This window comes from Buteo buteo, chromosome 6, assembly GCF_964188355.1.
Source record: "Buteo buteo chromosome 6, bButBut1.hap1.1, whole genome shotgun sequence".
Lineage (NCBI taxonomy): Eukaryota > Metazoa > Chordata > Aves > Accipitriformes > Accipitridae > Buteo > Buteo buteo.
In genome coordinates this window covers 43696365-43716192 of record NC_134176.1, presented here as the reverse complement: position 1 = coordinate 43716192, position 19828 = coordinate 43696365, and the positions used below count along the sequence as shown (strand labels likewise).

Below are 19828 nucleotides of genomic sequence, written 5' to 3'. Positions count from 1 at the left end.
GTGACTCTTGTGGGCTGTGGTGCAGTTCAAACATGCAGTAAGTTTCTGATTCTGTTAGGAGCTGCTCTTTTATAAAATCTGCCATTACTTGAATTTGCTTTTTTCTTTTTTGATTATCAGAAGGTTCACAGTTGTACGAGAAGAGATAGGATATTCTGACCAAGAAATTTGTCCAAATAGTGTAGCTTAAGGCTGTGTTCGGATTGCCTGTCTCGGGTATCCAACTTCAGCACTGTAGTGTCCACAGAGTGGGCACCTGGCCTTGGGGTGTTTCAGAGCTACTGAAGTTGGATAACTGGACTCCTTGCATAGGCAGCTGAAGTCATCCCTTTCCCAATGACTGTGTAAGGAGACTGGGTTATCTTGTACAGCAATTGAGCACTCCAGTGTGCTGAATGGGGAGTTGCGTGGAGTTCTCTAACCAGTCTGTAATGCTGAGTACAGGGATAAAGACAGCTTACTTGAAGCTTGCTATTAAGTTCTTCCATCCCCCTACAATACTAAATGCCCTGTAATTTTCTGAGCGTATATTTTTCTGGGCTCAGTGGAGTGGGAAGACAGCTTTTTGTAACAGTCAAATAGTTAGACCAGGGAGTGGGGTGGTATTGGAAAAAATCTGCTTTCTAGAACTTCCGATGGGATTTGGGTAAGGTCTACTACTCTTAGTTGTTGGGCAAGTCTGCTAATGATTAGTCTGCAGAGCAATCTGCTTTCAGTTCATACCTGCTGAAGGCCAGAAAATGGTGCAAGTAGCCATGCAAAGTTCCTGGAGCCAGAAAGAGTAAATCTGGTCCCAGCTTCCAATGCTCTTAATGAATTTTTATGCCAGATTGATAAGTGGAAACTAGAAGGGAGGATGACTGGTCAATATCTGGTTTTGCTAGAATTGTGTGTATATTGGAGAAGACTATCTACAAGCTGAGACTGTAATGCATTTCAAAATTGTGTGGAGGAATATAAAAATAGGGAAGTTTTCCTGAGCATGAAGTTCCTGTAACAACATTAGTCCTATGTTTTAATACTTCTGTGTAGCACAGCAAACCTGTGTAATCTAATGTAGAGTTTACAACATAAATGAGAACAAAGAAAGTGGAAAAAGAGAAAAAATGCAGGGAAGCTCACTTCCCTGTCATGTTTCTGCAGAGCTTCACAGGCTTTAAACTGTGGACGGATTTTTTTATTTTGTTTTATTTTTAGTAGGAAAGACATGGTCCTAGTAAAAAATTGTTTTCTGACTGCATCGCTATAGTGATGCTTATGGCTTTGAAATCTTAAACTTAAAGTGCTGTTGTAAGCAAAGTGCTGATATGAACGATGTGTTAAGGCAAATGTAATTCTCTTAAATACAGCTAAAGGTATAAACATACACGGAAATGAAGACTTAGATATGTTTGCCTTCATTTGACATGTGTGTCAATTAAGATTTAATAGATATGTTTGCTGATGCTCTACACAGTCAAATGTATGATAATATCTTTGTGTAAGTAGCATAGGTGAGAATGCTTTAGGTAACATACCATAGCATTCTATTGTATACAATATGATACTATTGTATTATATATTAACAAATGTTTCTCATTTAATTTGTAAGCTTGGATGAAATGTACAAATGTGATTTATAATGTGTTAAGCACTAATGGATGTTTTAATGAAATCTTCATTCCAAACTGGGTTGTATCTCTGAGTGCTAGAAAGGTCCTCTGATTATTGCTGCACTCAGTGACTTAAATAAGGCTTTGTTGGGCCTCTTGAATTTTATTGGCTGTACATCCAGAGGTGCTGTATTTCTAGTACACTATGCAAAACAAAACAAAAAAACAACAAAAAAACCAAAAAACAAACAACAACAAAAAAAACCACCTTCCTGCTACTACTCTATGTTAACAAATGGAATATCTTTCTCACAGATATTTTTTCTTTCTAATCAGAATGCTGATTTGAAGAAACAGCTTCATGAACTTCAAGCCAAAATCACAGCTCTGAGTGAGAAACAGGTAGGGAAAGAGATGTATTGTTAACACCCTGTTCCAAAGAGGTCTCTTTTCCCAGCTTCCAAGAAAGCTGCTAAATTTTTATGTGCAAAAATAAGTGTGGGCAACCAGACATTTTGGATTTTTATTTGATTTCTCAACAAAAGATAGGTCACGTTATTGTGAGTCTGTCAAACAAGCAGCTAGTATAATCAGTGGAAGCTATAGCAATTTTTCTTGTGTTGAAACAAATGTTTTATATTAAGGGAGCTGGAAAAAGGAATTAATTTTGTCACTTCCTCTGTTATTATCTTGAAACTTACTCTAAACCAGACCATTCTGGTTTAGACAAATCTTTAGATTTTGTCTTAGTTGGCCCACACTGTGCATCTGGATGAGTATGCTCGAATTTTTTGTGTCTAGACCAATTAAATTCATGTCAGTTACAGGTACCTAATAGACAATTTGGAAATCAGTTGTGCGTTTTTACCATGATAAATTATACCACAGTTGTCTTAGGTTTGCCATTTGGTAGGAATTCTTTTTGACAGGTCTAAAGTATGAGTAGTAATTAGAACTGAATGCTTAATAGAAAGACTGTAAAACTTGAAGACGCATCTTATGGGTAACTGGAAGAAAAATAAGTTTGAGAGATCTACAAAACTTGTTCTCACTTATGTTTTTAAAAAACCAAAGCAGCAACACACACAAAAAACCTCATACACAACGTCCCCCCAAAAACTAAACTGACTTAAGCAGTCCCTTAATTGTATTGCTATTATGTCAATAACAGAACCAAATTAGGTCATTTGATAACACCTTTGAAGAGGGGAAACATTTTAGAACGTGTGTATAGGTAAGAATATAGTTATGCATCAGTGTCACATCTAGATACCTGCATTCATCTGTTATCTGCATGTGTTCTGTTTTGAGAATTACCTTTCCTAAGGAAATGGGCAGATAGTGATTACACTTATCTAGAAATTTTACTAAAAAATTATGGTATGTTTTAGTGGTGGAACAGTGAGTCTAGGAAGGAACATGTAAGGATGATAAAGAAAATGATTTTTTAATGAGAATACTAATTCAACAAAAACTGAGGTTTTGCTGATGTGATGGCATCCCTCTCTTGAAGATGATTTAGTCTCTAAAACCAGCATGAGCCTCTGCATGTGGCTATGTCTCACAGCAAGCAGCTCCAGAATTCTCTGGTAAGCTCTGGAGGCCCATGGTAATTTCAAAATTAGCTTGCCTTGATGCCACGAAGCAAGTCATATTGACTACCAGTTCGTATGATCAGCAGGGACAAGGCAGTGAGATAGTGAAGGGAAGGTAAGAAAGAAGTAAGTATATCTTACTGTAACTTGTAAACTTGGATTCATAACTCTTTAAAGTTACATTACAGTGGTCTATACTAACATGTATTTAAATTACCCATCACCTGAAATGCAGCTGTATCTTTTCTGCTGAAAATTACAGCTCAAAGTAGTAAAGCACACTTGTTCATGGGGATGAACATGGGCTAAGTTTCCGAAAGACTCGGAAGTAGAAGTCAGAAACTAATTTTTCAACCCCATAGCGAATATAGTCAATGTGAAGTCACAGTCCAGTTTCCTTCTTTTGTATTTTTATGGTTTTGATTATCAGTAGAACAGTGAACTTATCTATGATTGTTGAAGTTTTAGTATTTTGTAATATCTGCCACTGGACCGCAGACCTGCCAGTGTCCCAGACAATAGTGTTGTTAAAGTAGTACGGCTGCTAAAATGCAATGGTCATGGCAAATTGAGTTCTAGAAGGAGAGCCCACAACTTCCCAATGCAGAGAAATGCTCACTCCCTCTTATTTGTAGGAATCTGTTTTATAGACATCTGTGGCTTAGCAATACAGAGTTAAGCAGCATTTTAGAGACTACAACAAAGCCCTTTTTTCTGTTCTCACTTTCATTTTTCCTTAGGAAAAATAATTAATATAAATTGTTTTATGGGGAGAATATTATCCAACAACTTAATTTTCACACACTGTGGAGAAACATGCAGTTTTGCATAGTAAATTGTGCAGTGCATTTCTTAAGGAAGAGTGCAACACGTGTTATCTGTACCTGTTTAGAGCCACGTAAGTAGTCTTGATGTCTGATGAATAAACTCTGAGGGCTTAACTCCACTGTGGACAGTTACAGGAGGCATAATTGTGTCTGATTAGTTTTTCACACTTCATTAAAAGCTTAAGTTCCAGCCTGTATGGTGTCCCTACTCGGAAACAGTGGCGTGGAGCTGAGACCCTGGTGTTAGAGAGGCAGAATACTGAGGTATTTCTGGCTTCTGAAATATTATGTCAGCCTAGTGTACCATTTTTCTTTGCCTGCTTATTTAATAAAGTTGCATGAAGACTTGTGCAAGAACCAAGCCAGTGGTAGGTTAGCTAAAAGCTTTTAGTTACTTTAGGACTTCTCTCCATTTCTGAAGCATTGTGAGAGTAGTGCCGACACTTGCTGCCAGTCGCTGCAGTGATTCGTAGTGGCTTAGGTTTCTTGCTGAGAATTAATGACAGCTCTGTTCAGAAGTTTGTGAAATTGAAGAGATCTGGCAAAGTACAAAAAGAAAGCAAGTAGGCTGTGCAGCGTGTACGCTTAAACCTAAAGAAATTTGTTAGCTGATGCACGGTTAAAGTGTTACAGTGTAAGATATGTCATATGTTCATATGTTTTTTGAAAATGTAAAAGAGGTGAAAATAAATGCTTTGATTTGTTTCACCTGAGAGATGATGTAGCAGTGGATGCTGATTGCGTTATCATATGGAAGAAAACCTTCAAAAAAGAGAAAAAACTTATGTGAACATAATTTGCATTTAAAGGGCAGTAAACTTGAATCCTTCAGAAGATCATTTTCCTCTGCTACTCTCTTTGTTATTACCACAGAGTTCTAAACTGCATTTACCTTATTTTTCTAATCCGTGGGCAATAAGGTGAATTCAGTTTAACAGTCTTGTTCCTCAGCTGTGTGGGTGCTGCAGTTTGGAAAGCCGGAATGCATTGGTTTTAAAACTGGTTTCTTCTTTCTTCCCCCATCCCTCTTTTCAATAAAGAGAAATCAAGAGTAACTTTTTGCAAAACAGTTTTAATTGCCAAATCTAAGCTTGGGTTGTAAATATGAATTAATTCTGTTGCTGTGTAGCGCTGTTTTTTATTATATTTTCACATCTTTGTAAGAAAATCATAGTCTTAACACCCTTTCCTTCACTTTGTATTCTATGATAGTGTCTTCCTTTGGTATTCTGTTTTGTAGACTTTTGCCCACAATTACCTGTCACTACTCAGCTCTTGTCTAGGTGAAATGTACTCCTTATGATAAAAAAAACATAAAGAATGTATTCTTGAATTTTTCCATGAGGAAGTGTATCAGTGTGTACTTTTTTTTACTTTGGGGAGGTGGGGTGGAGATTGTTACCAGTGACACTGGTGAAAGACTGAGGTAGAGCAGGGCTAACATAAAGGAGCAAGAGGGATGTAATCTTGAAGTAACACCTTTTTTCTGCTTCTTTCCCTCCATAGTTAATTAAAAACTTATAATATGATCTTGCAGATATAACATCCTTGAGTATGTATCATAACAGTACTTTTTTCCAGTGACCAGGAAGAGGTCATCTTTATTTCACTAAAAATTGTAAAGAAAGAAGTGGGCAGCAAACAAGTGCTTTTTAGCAATATCATGTCAAATACAGAGGAATTTCTACATCTGTCCTTACTACAATTTCTTGGAGAAGTTGGAGCATTCTGTCTTAAATGTGGAAGAAAGCTTACAGAAATAGTCTTTTGACCTTATGGTAAAAAGGTGATGGTGGTAAGCATATACTAAAGAAATCATATGGCTCTTTCTGCTATATTTGAAAATAAAATGAAAATGTCTCTTACTGTAGTTGCACGGAAATTCATTGAATCTTCAGAAAACAGTCTTGTGAAAACTCGACTTGTATTCTAATGCATTTGCTCTTGACATGGAAAGAATAAAGTGGATCCCTTTGTTACTTTGAATTCTGAAGAGCTGTGTACACTTGTAGGGAAAAGTACCCAAAAATAGTTGTTATCATAGGGATACTTGTGGTTTTTATTTTTCAGGGGGAAAAAGTTTAACATACTTTACTGTGAAGAATAGTTGAAACTGTAGAATATCATCAGAAAAAATGCATGCTATAAAAGCAAGTTTATCTCTCTTATGAATAGGCAAATCTAGTGACTTTTGCTTGTATTTAAAGTTTACAGCAAATTGTGGTGGTTGAGGTTATTCTAAATCCTGTATGTTCAGGGTGAGACTCCTTTTAATGTTGGCACTAAATAGCAAGTAATGAGAAAGGGGATTTGGGGGGAGATTAAGAAAGGTAGTGTAGTTTAACCATGGCTTTGTGTAGTTGAACAAATGTAAACATGTGGTTTAGACTGACAAAGGAAACTTGTTATTTAAGTCTTCAAAAAAACTGTGAGGAATAGGTTTAAGCATTAATGTTGCTATATTTATTACAGGTACCATAACTGAGTAATGAAAAGATTGGTAATGTGCATAAATTCATCCTGTGAGACTGTTCTTCTTGAACGCTTGTCAATCATAGTAAAGGTGAATTTTTATGGAGGCTTTTTGAACACATTATCAGAAAATTGTACCCGAAACATGTTCCATCTATTCTGTAAAGAGGAAAGGCAGTGTTTTGGTGAGAGGAAAATAAGTGCAGCAAAGCTAGAGAGCAGGAGGGAAACTGGGTACAGTTAAGGGGTAGAAAGGAGCACTCTGAAATGCTTCTGCATGAGAAGGTAGGGAAGATATGCCTCTATGCTGTAGATACAGCAAATGAATACCATGAGAACTTTAGGGCTCAAAATCTGGAAATAAACAATGAAGTCAGTCACTTCTCACTCCTGCCAGTTTCGTCTGGAGTTTCTAATACCTCCTTTCCCTGAGATCCATCAAGGGCATATTAAAATGCCAGTTCTGTCAGTAATGGAGGAAGTGTGCAAATATGCCATATGAATGTGTAGCAACTAATAACTTGAGGCAGGTAATGCTTAATTTCAGTTCCAGTTGTTTGTCCAGAACTGTATGTATTACTAAACACCTGTCTTTTTTAAGTAAATGGCATGAATGATAAAGATACGCTAATTTCCATGTAACTGCAAGCATCCATTTATGCCAACTGTTTATAAAGCAGTCTTAAAATACATGAAAAACAATTTTGCATCTTCCCAAAGTTTGGGTTTAATATTGAAATGCTGTAGTGATACACTTGGCTCTGCCTCCATAGTTGACTATTTGTAGATTCCTTTCTTAGGTGGTTTGAAGTAGTGACTCATTTTTCCTGTGAAAAAGATACTGGTCTGTCTGGACGTAAGGAGGAGTAAGTTAACTGCCTCTGTGAATCGTCAGAGCCTTTTGAACCCTCTGATCAGCGTGAACAGCACCTGTTCAGAAGGTGAATGTTTGTTTGAGAAATCTGCATGAGCTTACTGTTTTAATCTTTGGTATTTGTTTAATTTGCATCCAAATATTGTGTGAAAATGTGAATATAATGACTTCTCATTAAGTTATCATCTTCCATATTCTCAAGATATACTGGCTGAAGCAAATTTTGAATGTTGTACAGATGATTGTAGATAGGCAGAGTGCATGCATCTCTCCCTGCTGCCTCTTTTGCAAAACTGATGTTATAATTATTTGCATATGACTGAAATATTGCTAAGCTTTCTCAGACCTTTTGTAATGCTTAAATCATGATTAAACTCATTGTGGCATCTAAACTTGGATTTCCCGTTCTTCTCTTAGTGTAACTCCACCTAGACTTCGTGCTATGGGTTTGTGAACTTAGTTTTTGCATATCTAATATACATTAGCACTGGAGTAACTTAATTTAGGAAACGCAAGTGACAATTTCATTATATCATTAAAAAGAAGAAAAAAGTTCCACACCTTCCCCCTGCCACCCTTCCTTTAGCACTGGCTCAACTTACAGTTTTTGAGTTCATGCTGTGTTTAAGCCACATTTGGATGCAGCTGGCGAACTTTTTTAATTGAGGCTAGTTGGATACATCTTTCATCTTCATATAGGCCAGGGCATAACTCCAAAATAGCCTGCTCTGCTTGAAAATCAACACTGTAGATAGAAAATGGGCAGTTAAACTACAGTATTTCCTTGAAAATCCCCTACTGATGGCGAGAGTTGGTTATTAGGTGCTCCTGCATGTTTTGACTTGCTGGATAACCTTACACATCAGTAGTTATTTTAAGGCCTGCTATTCCCTTTTCCCTTTTATATTTGGAGGAAAGACAGGAGAAACATCTGGGATTTAGGATGTTTTGTATAGCACCCTTGAAGGCGTCTTAGTTGGAGGCTGGGAAAAGGGATTAAATCTACTAATGAATTTTTATAAGTGAAAACAGATTAAAATAGCCCATTCTGCTCTGTTCTGCATGCCTCAGTGGAACAACCTTGTGGACACAGAAGCAGTATTTTGATTTATTCCAAGTGTATCAGTGTTAGAAGGGGAATCAAATCCAGGGATCTGCTTTTCAGAGCCTTATGGATCTTTAGTTCCTATTGGAGTTGTTTTGTCCCTAGCTCTTCTGAAAACTGTGTTGAATTTTGGAAGGGAGAGAAGAGAGAGAGACAGTGCATCTAATGCTTAGAATACAGGCAAAAACTTGTCTTTGCCATTTGTTCTCTGCTGCCTGGTACTTGATTTGAAAATAAGCCACTTCCTAAGATTGTGCTTTTTTTTGCACTATTTACTGAATGTGCTATAGCTATGGGCTAAAATATTTTTATTAGTAAAGATTATCTTATTTAATGGTACTATGCCAAGAACAAGACCAACTAGGGTAGTCAGCGTTAGGTGGTATTCTCCAGTGTATGGGTTACATGTGATACCCTCATAGTGCAGTGTGGAACCACTCGGTTCAACTCCTCATGCTCATTTTTGAAAAGAACCAAGATGAATGTGATATATTGCTTTGCTTCTGTAGTGCCGGTTTGGAATGGTTTCTGTTAATTGTAGTGGCCTTTACAGGTGGACTGGGGGTCCTTTGTGGTGGACACTGGACAAATAAAGAGGAAATACACTTCCTGGAAGCGATTTAGAGAGAAGATGGCATACTAAGGAAGCATGAGAGGGCCAAATGCATGTACAGTTTTTATAAAAGTTTATTTTAGGGACTGACTTTTCTATTTGAATAAATGTTAACTGCCCTTATTGCTCTAGTCACTCTGAGGGTTTATTTCTCATTTTATTGTGGAGACTGTGATAGGCTTGGGCCTTGAAGGGCTTAAAGAGAGAACAAGCCTTAAGGATTAAAGGGAAAGAATGCCCTTGATGGGGTTTCACTAAATCTCTGTGCCTTCTTTTCTGTGTTGACACTGTTGTAGGGAGACAATGCAGTCTTCATCCTTAGGAAACATTGGTGTCAGCTGACTTTATAACCTGGTATACATTTTTCTCTCCATAGAAATAATTAAGAATGGTTTATTTTCTTCAAATCTGGGCCAAATAACTGTGAATTCTACTATTTGTGGGCATTATATATAATCAGGTTTTTTCAGTATTGTACTTATTTCTGGGTTAACTTTTAAAATATTTGTTCTGATTTTTGGAAACCCCCGAAAGCATGTAATCTCTTTGGAGCAACTTTTTCCTTGCTGTTGCATTGCAATACCTAGTTAGCAGATACACTTGATGGGGTGTCAGGGAAGATAGGTGATGGAGGCCAGATAGCGTGTAGGTTTTCTTGGGGTGTTTTTGTTTTAATTAGGTCCATTATATCTGAGTTTTTCTTATTTTCTCTCTCAGAAATTCTAAGTCTGTCAAAACGGGTATTGATGTGCAAGGTGTCTTTCTCAACTTTCCCCCCTTATCGTAACATAACAGGTAGATTTAGGTAGTGGTGAGTGCAGAATTCTGACAGAAATTTTGCTGGAATGAAGTTTGAATTACTATGGGGATCAAGAGAGGGGTAGAGAGTACTTCCCAGGAGGGACTTCAAACAAGAGAACCTAATTCTTACTGTCCTGTGTTGCATTTGTGAGGGCCCGTCCCTCACTCCACTGGCTATAGAAAACTTGTAGGAAGATTAGGCTTTGGTTAACTCCTGTGAGTTCATTACCTCTCCCCTACAACATTTATCTGATGGAAGAGAGTTCTTGTTCTATTCTTTATTTTTCTAATAGCGAGAAATTCTAAGTGTCTTCTTACAGTAGACTTTTGAAAGCTCGCAGGAAGAAAGCCCTTGAGTTGCCATGAGCATTTCTTTTTTGTCCTGTAAACTCCCTTCAAGGTTAGTTGAGGTGAGTTAGAAACAGTTAAGTAGCTGTGATTTCTTTTTTTTTCCTCTTCTTTCTCAAGATTTCCTCAGTAAAATGTTGGCAGTGTGTCATAGTAAATGGACACTAGTGTGTAAGAGTTGGACCCAGGCTGCCCTATGTAGCAAGGAGAAACAAGCCACTTTTTTCCTTATCCAATAAGTAAAACCTCAGTGATGGTGTTTGCACTGTTTATAGAAGGCAGAACTTGTTTACCTTATTTTTCCTTCAAAAATAAACAGAGAAAAATTACATAGGAACTCTAATATGTGATGTGAATTCTTGAGACACATGCTTTAGAATGGCTTAATGTCCTGCAGAACAGTGAGTGGCTATCCTTTTATTTTAGACTTCCGAAAAGTTGAATACTTGGCAGTATTTAAGCCTGTGGAGTCTTGCTCTATATCCATGCACTCTCTTTATAAAATGCTTCATTTTCGTTCTAGTATGGCAGCTTTTCAGAGCAGTGCTTTGTCCTTTAGACTTGCAGCCAGCCCAGAGCAGCGTGGAAGTACCTGATTGTTAGCAGCTTTCTACTGTCAAAAGCACGCACACCTTTGGGCTGGTAACAAATGCTTCAGTGATCAGTTTGGACAAAACTACATTCTCGAATTCTCCAACTCATTCTAAAGTTTGTCATATATCTCAAGAAACAGAAGTATCCTATTCTTCGAGTAAATCATTTGGGGGAAGCAGTTTTACAGCAGCCCAGAACACTAAGCTCCTAACATTTTTCTGCTGGGCTATTAAAATTGTGTGGCCTAAAGGTACTGTGTTCTCTGTTTGAAACTTGGAAACAGAGGCAGCTTTTCAATTTCTAAGTTTTTTTCAAATGAGAATGACTTACTGGCTGTCCAAGATTCAGTTCAACCTGCCACGTAAGAGCTACTTTCTTAACATCTTGTCTTCTGTAATATGCAGGAATCCTGCACTTGAAGGCTGGTTTGATAGGTGTTTCTTCCATACAGTGAGACTCTTCAGAAATGAGTTATTGGATTGGGATGCTTTAGTGTGTTGAAATTGTCGTCTTTAAATGGATGAAAAGCAGCAAAATCTTGCTCTGTCTAAATGTTAGCATTACTTCTGCTGCCAGGCCAGGACTGGTAGTTTAATATCTTACGGAGAAAATGGCCCTCTGTAGGGGGACTGGGTGTCATCTAAGTGTCAAATTATTCTACTATTGTTTAGAGAACTGAATATTATTCCCTTCTTTTGAACTGCTACCCTGTTGTTTGGTTACTGATCAAGGTACTGTCATGTGGGACAAAAATTCATTGTAGGTCTGCTTTTAACATAGCTTTAGGAACTTCCGAAGTTACTGTGTAAAGGATTTTGGTGCACAATACAGTGCTGAAGTGGAGAAGATTCATTTTAATTGGATACTAGGCTTCTTTTTCAAAAGCAAATGAGTCTAATTTATATTTATAGATACAGACAAATTATTTGAAAGATTTTGTCTTTAAATGCAACTTAGTGTATGTTAATTTCCTTTAAATAGTCACTTAGACATGACTATCACAAAATAGATTTGGAGTTTATAACAGTTTTCTTTATGGAGAACTGGTGAGAGACTTGATAATTTCTCCCAAATTACTTTTAAATGCATTCAAGTAGTTGCATAGATTTTGTCTAACAGAGTTTCAACAGTAAAGAATGAAATTTCTGCAAAGGTCTTAATTTTTGAGCAAAATACAATACAATTAGATGAGAAATGCGGGTACTACAAATTCAGTTTTGATCTGCTAATGGAAAGATTTTTTTTGAGAGGATTTTTAGATATGATATAAAGTTGTGTCTTCAGGAGGTATTATGAATTTGTAGATCACTTTGGATGCTTGAATATTATCTACACCCTGGAGTTTAGAGCAATGTGCATCTCCTGTTAACAGGAGCATTGAGTCAGGCCCTCAGTAGGTGTCAATTCAGATGTTAAAATCCAAGGAATCCTATGGCTAGAATCCAGTTAACTTAAAATATGAAGCCCTTTTAATTTTTAGCCTTGTCTCTATTATTATTCTTAGTTTAGTAACCTGAAGGCATTTAAATCCCACTTACATGGAGAACTATAAAGAGAAAACTCTTCAAGAACCCACAGAAATCAACACTTACAATGCAAACGTCTCTGGGCACTGCAAGATGTCAGGCAGACACACCAGCTGCAGGCAAGCAAAATGAATGGTGTGTTGGACAAGCTAGCCTGTGAGCTGGACAGATCAGCAAGCAGAGTATTTTTTCTGAGGTCACCAAAAATCACTAGACGTAATGTCAGTCATAAAACTAAAGCACTTAAAAGAGAGGAAATAAATAACCAAATATTTTTAGAAAGAGCTATGCTACCTGAGTTTACCTTACTGATGCTCTACAATGCATTTTTTCCTGGATAAACCAAGTAAAACCACAGCTGATAGTTTTGTTGTGTGTGTGTTTGTTTCTGTAATAAATGCCAAATGCATTGCTTCTATCCTTTGCATTAGGAAGGTGCATTATGGTAATATAAAAATGTGTCAGGTTCTGTATCCTTAAACCTTATTTTTTCTGCCAAGAACACTGGCAATAATCAAAGTGTTAAGTAGGATGGCCCTGCAGCTGCAGAGGTGAGGCACTGTGTGGGACACTAATACGGTGTACCTGTTTTTTATGTGGTAATATCACTTTGGACTGCAATATGGCAGTGCTAGGTTTAACTCCATGTATAATATGCTGGGGTTTACATTTGAATAGTAAAAGACAGTTATTGTCCTCATGTTCAAGAAGAAAGTTTAGAACTTGAAATATTACATTGCTTTTATTCTGGTTTTTAGTTCTGAAAATAAATGCTACTTTTAAACTAAATTCCATCAGAACAACAGTTAGTATTTATCAGGCTTGTGCATCCTCTACAATAATTGGACATGCTCTCAAAGCACTGGTGCTAGTGTACAGTGCATATTAAGTAATCTATCTAGCACTTTTAGAAGGTAGAGGGTAAATAAACAGGTTTTGCCCTTTCCTCTTTCTTTATCCTGCTTATCTCTTTCTGCTGTATTAAGTGATGTAAACACTTCTTATTCCATCATTTCATAATGGGGTTTACATCATTTGGATTTAGCTATGTGGAATTAAACTTGATGTACTATTTCTTCTCAAAATAATCTTTTTGGGTTCCAAATTATTCAAGAGTTGCTCGAATGAAAATTGCTGATCGTTTGAAGCCTTGCAGGTGGCAGAATCTCCTTCACCTTCGTAGTTCACTTACTTATATCTTTGAATGGTGGCTATTTTGCTAGCTTTTAAAGTATCTATATCAGCTATGTGTTTTTTTAAGCAGTATGTGTATTATGGCATTTAGCAGATAGTTAGCTTCCCTTCTGACCTCTCCTGAGTTAGCAGGAGACCCACTTAACTGACACACATACAATCATTTTGAGCCTTAGCTTTAAAAAATATTTTAGTGGGTCAGATGTCTCCAAAATTTCATTACATCCTTTATTTGCCTTTAAAATATTAATGATCTGCTCATGCAATATGCTGATTAAGACTAGAAAATGCTGAGACAAAGTTCATTTTACTGCTTATGGTACTCAGGGTTTCTCTGTGTTTAGCTACATGTCTCTAACCGTATTAAATATTCTAAGACCTCCTGAGTTGAAGTCTGTTCCTTGAAAAGACAAGGTTTGACTAATTGGTCACGTAATCTCTCATAAACTTCTGTATGAGAGGAGAAATGGGTTATGGACTTAAATTTGACGCCAGTCTGAGGCATGCAGTGGGTTGGGTGGTATTTTCTTTTTTTTTATTACTATTTTTTTATTACAATTGTACCTACAACCCACAGAACACAGTGTCTGTACTCTCTTGGGCTGGCTGGGATAGCCAGTAAATCTGTGAAAACAGAGCCCTTGCCCCCTCTGTCCCCACCTAATATTTTGAAAATTAGTTGTATACATTTCTATAAAGTTAAATTTTCCTCTGACAGTGTCTAATGACAGCATCAAATTCTAAGGCCACACAGAAATGCCAGGCGCTGTAGTAATCTTGGGCTCACTTGGTAAAACTCTACACTAAGGCTTGGTATCATTACTGCCACGTCAGGCTGAAAGATGAATGCAATTAAGTTGGACCAGAACAGGGACAGGACTGTGTCTGAACCAAAAGTAAGAGTAAATGTACCTGCTGCTCCTGAATGGCAGAAGGGAAGGCAGGCTGTGTCTATCTTGCTTCTCCCACTGGAATAGGTAATCCACACAGTAGCCCTATGCATGAAGCAGGCACAACACATGTGACAGTACACCTGAATGACAGGGATTTAAGTATAGAGGGTGGAGATTGTTACAATTGCACATGGAAAATTTCTGTTAAAGCTTTGCATTTTCTTTGACACCATTGATACTATTTCAGTATAACCTAACATAAGTATGAAGATGAAGCACACAAAGAAATCTAAAACGGTTCTTGAGTGTTCTTTGAAGAACTGAATTCGTACAACTTGAGTTCTGTGTAGGAAGGACGGCTGAGAAGGTGTTTTGGAAGCTGTTTGACAGCAGAGCAACCTGAATTCTAAGGCATTATGATTTTTGTTTAGCAAATTTCAAACTGAATTAGCTGGAGACAGAACTTTTAAATTCTGCCTGAGAACTTATGTTGCAAGTCCTGAGTGTTTCAATATAGATCACGTACACTGGGGCCAAACAATGAGGTGTCTTCAAAATCTCATACAGTCAGAGCCTTTGTTTACATGTTAATCTCTGGCTTTGAATAAAACTATGTACTTGGAGCTTGGTTAAAAAGTGTTGGGTTGTTTTTTATGCATGAATTGGAATAGAAAGTTTTTTTCCTTCTAAGTTCTGCAGAGTTGATTCAACATAAATAAAAAATAGTAAAATTATTTGGTTTTTTGGTGGTTTGTTTTTGTTTTGGGTTTTGTTTTTTGGGTTTTTTTTAGACTTTAAATGTATGTAGTGATCGAGCTACTAAGGAAGACAACTTTTCTGCACTCATGTTTCAAAGTGTAGCTGAGTAACAGAAAGCTAGCAGTATGACTTACACAAAATCACTTTCAGAATCAAGAATTCCAGAGGGTAACTTCAGTCTAGTGCTGTAGGGTATCTTTGTATTTTGGATCAATACATAGCAGTTACTCTTAAGACATTTATGACTTGATCATTTAAAAAAAAAAAAAAAACTAAAGAAACTCTAAGAATGTTAGGGCATAAGACCATGGACGTTTTAATTTAGTTGGTCACAGGTGTGGATTTGAAAAAAACCAAAACCTACAAAAATTACCATTTGGGGCAGGCAGTTGTGAGAGGTTTTCTGCTTTTTCCAAGCAGGGCAGCCTCTAATTTTTCTGCTCCTCTGCCCCCTGCAAATCTCCCATCATAATTGCTTTATATGGCAGCAGGGTGATGGGTAAGGATGTCTGAGAAAAAAGACATCTGTGAAACTTCAACATGCTGTTCAGTAATTTTTCACCAGCGTGCTGATGCACTCAGGTTGTTTCTGAATAAACCAGCAGCCAGGTCAGCCAGAAAGGAATTGTAAATGACAAAGACTAACATAATGGAGCTTAAAAACAAATAAACCACGCCCCCAGCTACTGCAACCACTAAAATGAAAAACGAAACTCCAAGAAAACTGTCTTTCCTTATCATCAGCCTCGATCCTCACAGTCTAAAGAGTGAGAAACTCTCAAGAGATGCTGACTGACAGTAGGCAGAGGTAGGCTCCTTTACATGGAGGAAGAAGGAAACCCCCTTTGGCTGTAGCTTACCTTTGTTATATTCCACCCCCCTCAAAGCGCACTGGTAATAGAGCACATAGTTCAGCTCTAGAGATGCAGAGTCCTACAGGATGCTTCTCAGAAGTGAGTTATGCCTCTGATAAGAAATAAGGTTGTTATGGCACAGGAAAGTGAAAAAGATGGAGAAGTTCAGGCTTGGGGTACACTCTAGAGCCTATAATGCAAGTTTTATTTTCATAATGTGCATTCACGGCTGATACCATAATTGGTGTTTTGATGGTGTATGGTAAATGGAAAACTGTAGGTACAAGGGAGCTCCCGAGGTCATCTAGTCCAACCTCCTGCTCAAAGCACATACGTACTTCATGAACACAGAGTGATACCAGTCTCCCAAAAGGGATTGATGGCCTGGACTTGCATTATTTGAATAGAAGTATAACAGTTGTTTTCCCATTTGTATTACTTAGTATCCCTGTCTGAACTCAATGCGTGTGCCATCAGTCTTAGTATGTTCACTCATATAGTTGACAATTTATTTTCCCGGGCTGGAGAACTCCGTCCATTGCAGCATTTTAGGAAGATGTTTTGAAAACACCAGGTTTTTTTTCTAAAACTCTTCCAGGGCGTTAACATTGCTGCAGCTCTGCTGGCACTAACACCAAGAGTGGTGCTGTATGCAAACAGTTTTTGCTACTGTGTTGTCTGCTAACTCTTAATGTGAAAGTAAGCAACCAGTGCTTTTCTTTTGTGCATCCAACCATTATTAACTGCAGTTGATCTGAGCAGGCGCTATGACAAGGAGATAAATGTTTTCATTTGTTCATCTGCAAGGTCTTATTCCAGTCTGAAAAGAGTCTTAAACTGACTGTTCCAGTGTCAGTGTTTAAGATGAGATCTTTCTTATTCACTTCTAGTCTAGAGCTGCTGCTAAACTTGTTTTGTTTTTATTTAAATTAGTGTCTTTTTATGAGGAAGTGAGGAGTGCAAAACTTACTGCATTTTCCCTAGAGCATCAGCTCTGTTTATTCTCTGTATACATGTAAAAGATAGCTCTAGAGCCAGCTCTGTCCCTTGTACAGTTAATTAACCCCCCTGCTGTGGGCCTAGATATGTGCTCATGCCGTTTCAATGATGTGTAGGAATCAACTGAAGAACATACACTCCTGTGCAGGCATGTGCAGAGAGAGAGAGAAAGCCTCTAAGAAACACAAAGAAAGATGATGGGGTAGCATGTGGCTTCATAATCTGTCATGCTGAATGCTAGCTAAAGCTGGCAAAAATTGGGGATTTCAGTTACAACAGATAACTACAGAAAGGCACAGCTTACCATTGTATGGTAACAACTAGTCAGTTTTTAAGGTGTTACTTTAGGAACAAACAATAATAAGTGATGACATCAATAACCTAGAAATGTTCTGCAGTATTTCAAGTGTTTGAAAATTCTTGAGTGACTATATAAATCTCATACAGGCAACTTAAAGGACTGACTTGTGCTTTTAAAACACAGATGTATACAATCATAAAACAAGACAAGATGCAAACTCTGAGAAATCAGGTAAACTTCACAATAACAAACCTGCCTGTGAAGTTTAATGGAAGAGAAATAAAATTGTTCCTTTGGTGTGTATTTTTATTGCACAATTAACTCGGCTCATTCTCAGGAGTTTTCACACTCCTATTTCTATACAAACTTCTATGCAAATGCACACACCAAACTTTCATTGAATTTGGCATGGTTTGAAGCTCACCTTTGCTGCTAGGAGTCTCTGTTAAGCATGGGCAGTATTTTTTTACACTTATCCTTTTAATCAGCCACTTCTGAATAACTTTCTAGTCATTGCATTATGATAGTTTTCTAATGACTTTTTGTAGTTTCTTTCCATTGTGTATCTGGAAGGGTGGGCAAGTTCTAAAACTGGGAAAGACACACCACTTAATGCATACAACACAAAAGCAACCTGTGCTAGGGCCTGAAATCCTATGAGCGAATTGTAAGTGGTTTATTACCTATGAGAAGACAGTAACTGGGATATAGCAAGTGTCCCTACTCACACATCAGCTTGAATCTGGATGCCAGTCGTTCTAGCAAACTGCAGGGATAATATGCAAGGTGCTTATCTCACCTTCAGGGATGTGGTGGTGTGGAAATTAAAGCTCTTCTTGTGTCCAGCTTGAGGTGTGAGTTTTAGCCTTGCCTCAAACTCCCACGAAAAACTTTCCCTTTGGTCTCTGCTGTGTTGATAGTGGGTCTATCGGATCATTCTTGCTGGGCAGCTGTGTCTGCTGATTGTATCGGTTCCTTTGTGTGCCTTTGGCTATAGGCACTGTCCTGCTATAACAGGGCTTGTGACCTAGATGTGGGTCGGCCCTTGAACTTAAAAGTTTATTCTGCGTCCTATTACAGTCCTTGTATATACATCTTATGTGACATAATTTAATTCTTGACTAGGTTGCTCACTGGAGATGTGGATTCAAATGTGAATTTTGCTTAACTGTGAGCTGGCAGATGCCAGCCAGTAGTTAAGGATGCGCACTTAATAACGTAAGACCTCCAGTGTTTTCCTGTAACTTACATGCTTTTTTATCCCATCTGCAAATGCTTCCAGCTTTTGCACAGTGTATTGAGGAGTCAAAAGAATTTCAGTAAAAAATGCCGGGAGGTATTCTCCCAGATGCTGTGAAAGAGGTCATGTAGGCACACTATGGCTGTGTACATAGATGCTCTGTAATATGGACAACCTTCAGAGCAGGGTTACTCACATTTGAAAGTTTGATTTCTAGTGCTGTTGAAATGATAAAAGTACAAAGGGAAATAGTGGGCTTTCCGTTTAACTAGACTCCCTAAAAGGCTGGTTTAAAATTTAATTGCACTTAGGATACACTGATCTCTTGTTCACCCTAAGGCATTCCAGCTGCTTACAGGATGATTTTCAGTTGTTTGGGAGGGGGAAGGAACTGAGAGGGTACTTGTGGGGGAAGAGGGGGGGCTACAGTTTTGGTCATCATCATTGTGAAGATTATCAGAAGAGGGAAAAAAAGATGTTTACTGTCTGTATTTTCCCCTTACTGTTTCACCATAGTCTCTCTTCACAGAACACTTTTGCAGCACGTTCTGTTCAGTGAGTAGGTAAAAAAAAAAAATCATAGTCTGGAAGTTAGGAACTGCTCTGAATTCTAATTCCTACTTGCCTGTCATTCACTGGGTGTACTTACAACAGCCTTTTGCTTCTCTGTGCCATATCCCTGATCAATTAAACATAGCTCAGAGTATTTCATCAAGTGACTAAGTAACTGAAGATACATTAATTTCTGTTTACAAACTACCTAGATTATGCAAAGAGCTATGTTACTATTAAATGTAAGCGATCTGATACTACACACATTGGCATGGACATGGAAGCACCCTGCTGTCCATATAGCTATAGCTATGTATCAACATCACCCCAGTATGTATTCAAATTTTTCAAAAGATTTCTTTTTTAGGATTGTGTTTTTTAAATCCTTCCTGTATGCAGAGAAACTTTCAGATATATTCTGGTCTTCCAAGGGAAAACATGCACAAGGCAATAAAAGCTTTTTCATTAGGCAGTAATGTTTGTGCAAGTGCTGTGGAGTGGCATTGCTTAAATAGTGTATTTAAGGAAGGGAAGAATGAGAGCTTCTGCAGGACCCCTGCTCCTCTCCCTGCAAAAGCAGTCGAAACCAACTCTAAGCTAGTTGTAAATCTAAACATTGTAAAATGCAACATTTTAACAGTACATACTTTGCAAGCAAATGTGCCTTAGTATTAAACTGGCGGTTTTTA

General features: G+C 37.7%; 1 protein-coding gene across 7 annotated transcripts in view; it reads left to right on the top strand.

Moving 5' to 3' along the window:
• PHF21A (PHD finger protein 21A) overlaps positions 1-19828 on the top strand; it is a 135543-nt gene that overhangs the window by 42186 nt on the left and 73529 nt on the right. For 4 of the 7 annotated variants that reach the window (XM_075030766.1, XM_075030765.1, XM_075030763.1 and 1 more), the window contains exon 5: positions 1929-1994. In XM_075030766.1, the coding sequence (XP_074886867.1) occupies positions 1929-1994 (66 nt within the window). Of the gene's footprint in view, positions 1-1907; positions 1995-19828 lie in introns of all 7 variants that reach the window. The other 3 variants (XM_075030764.1, XM_075030760.1, XM_075030759.1) reach the window with 1 other exon arrangement.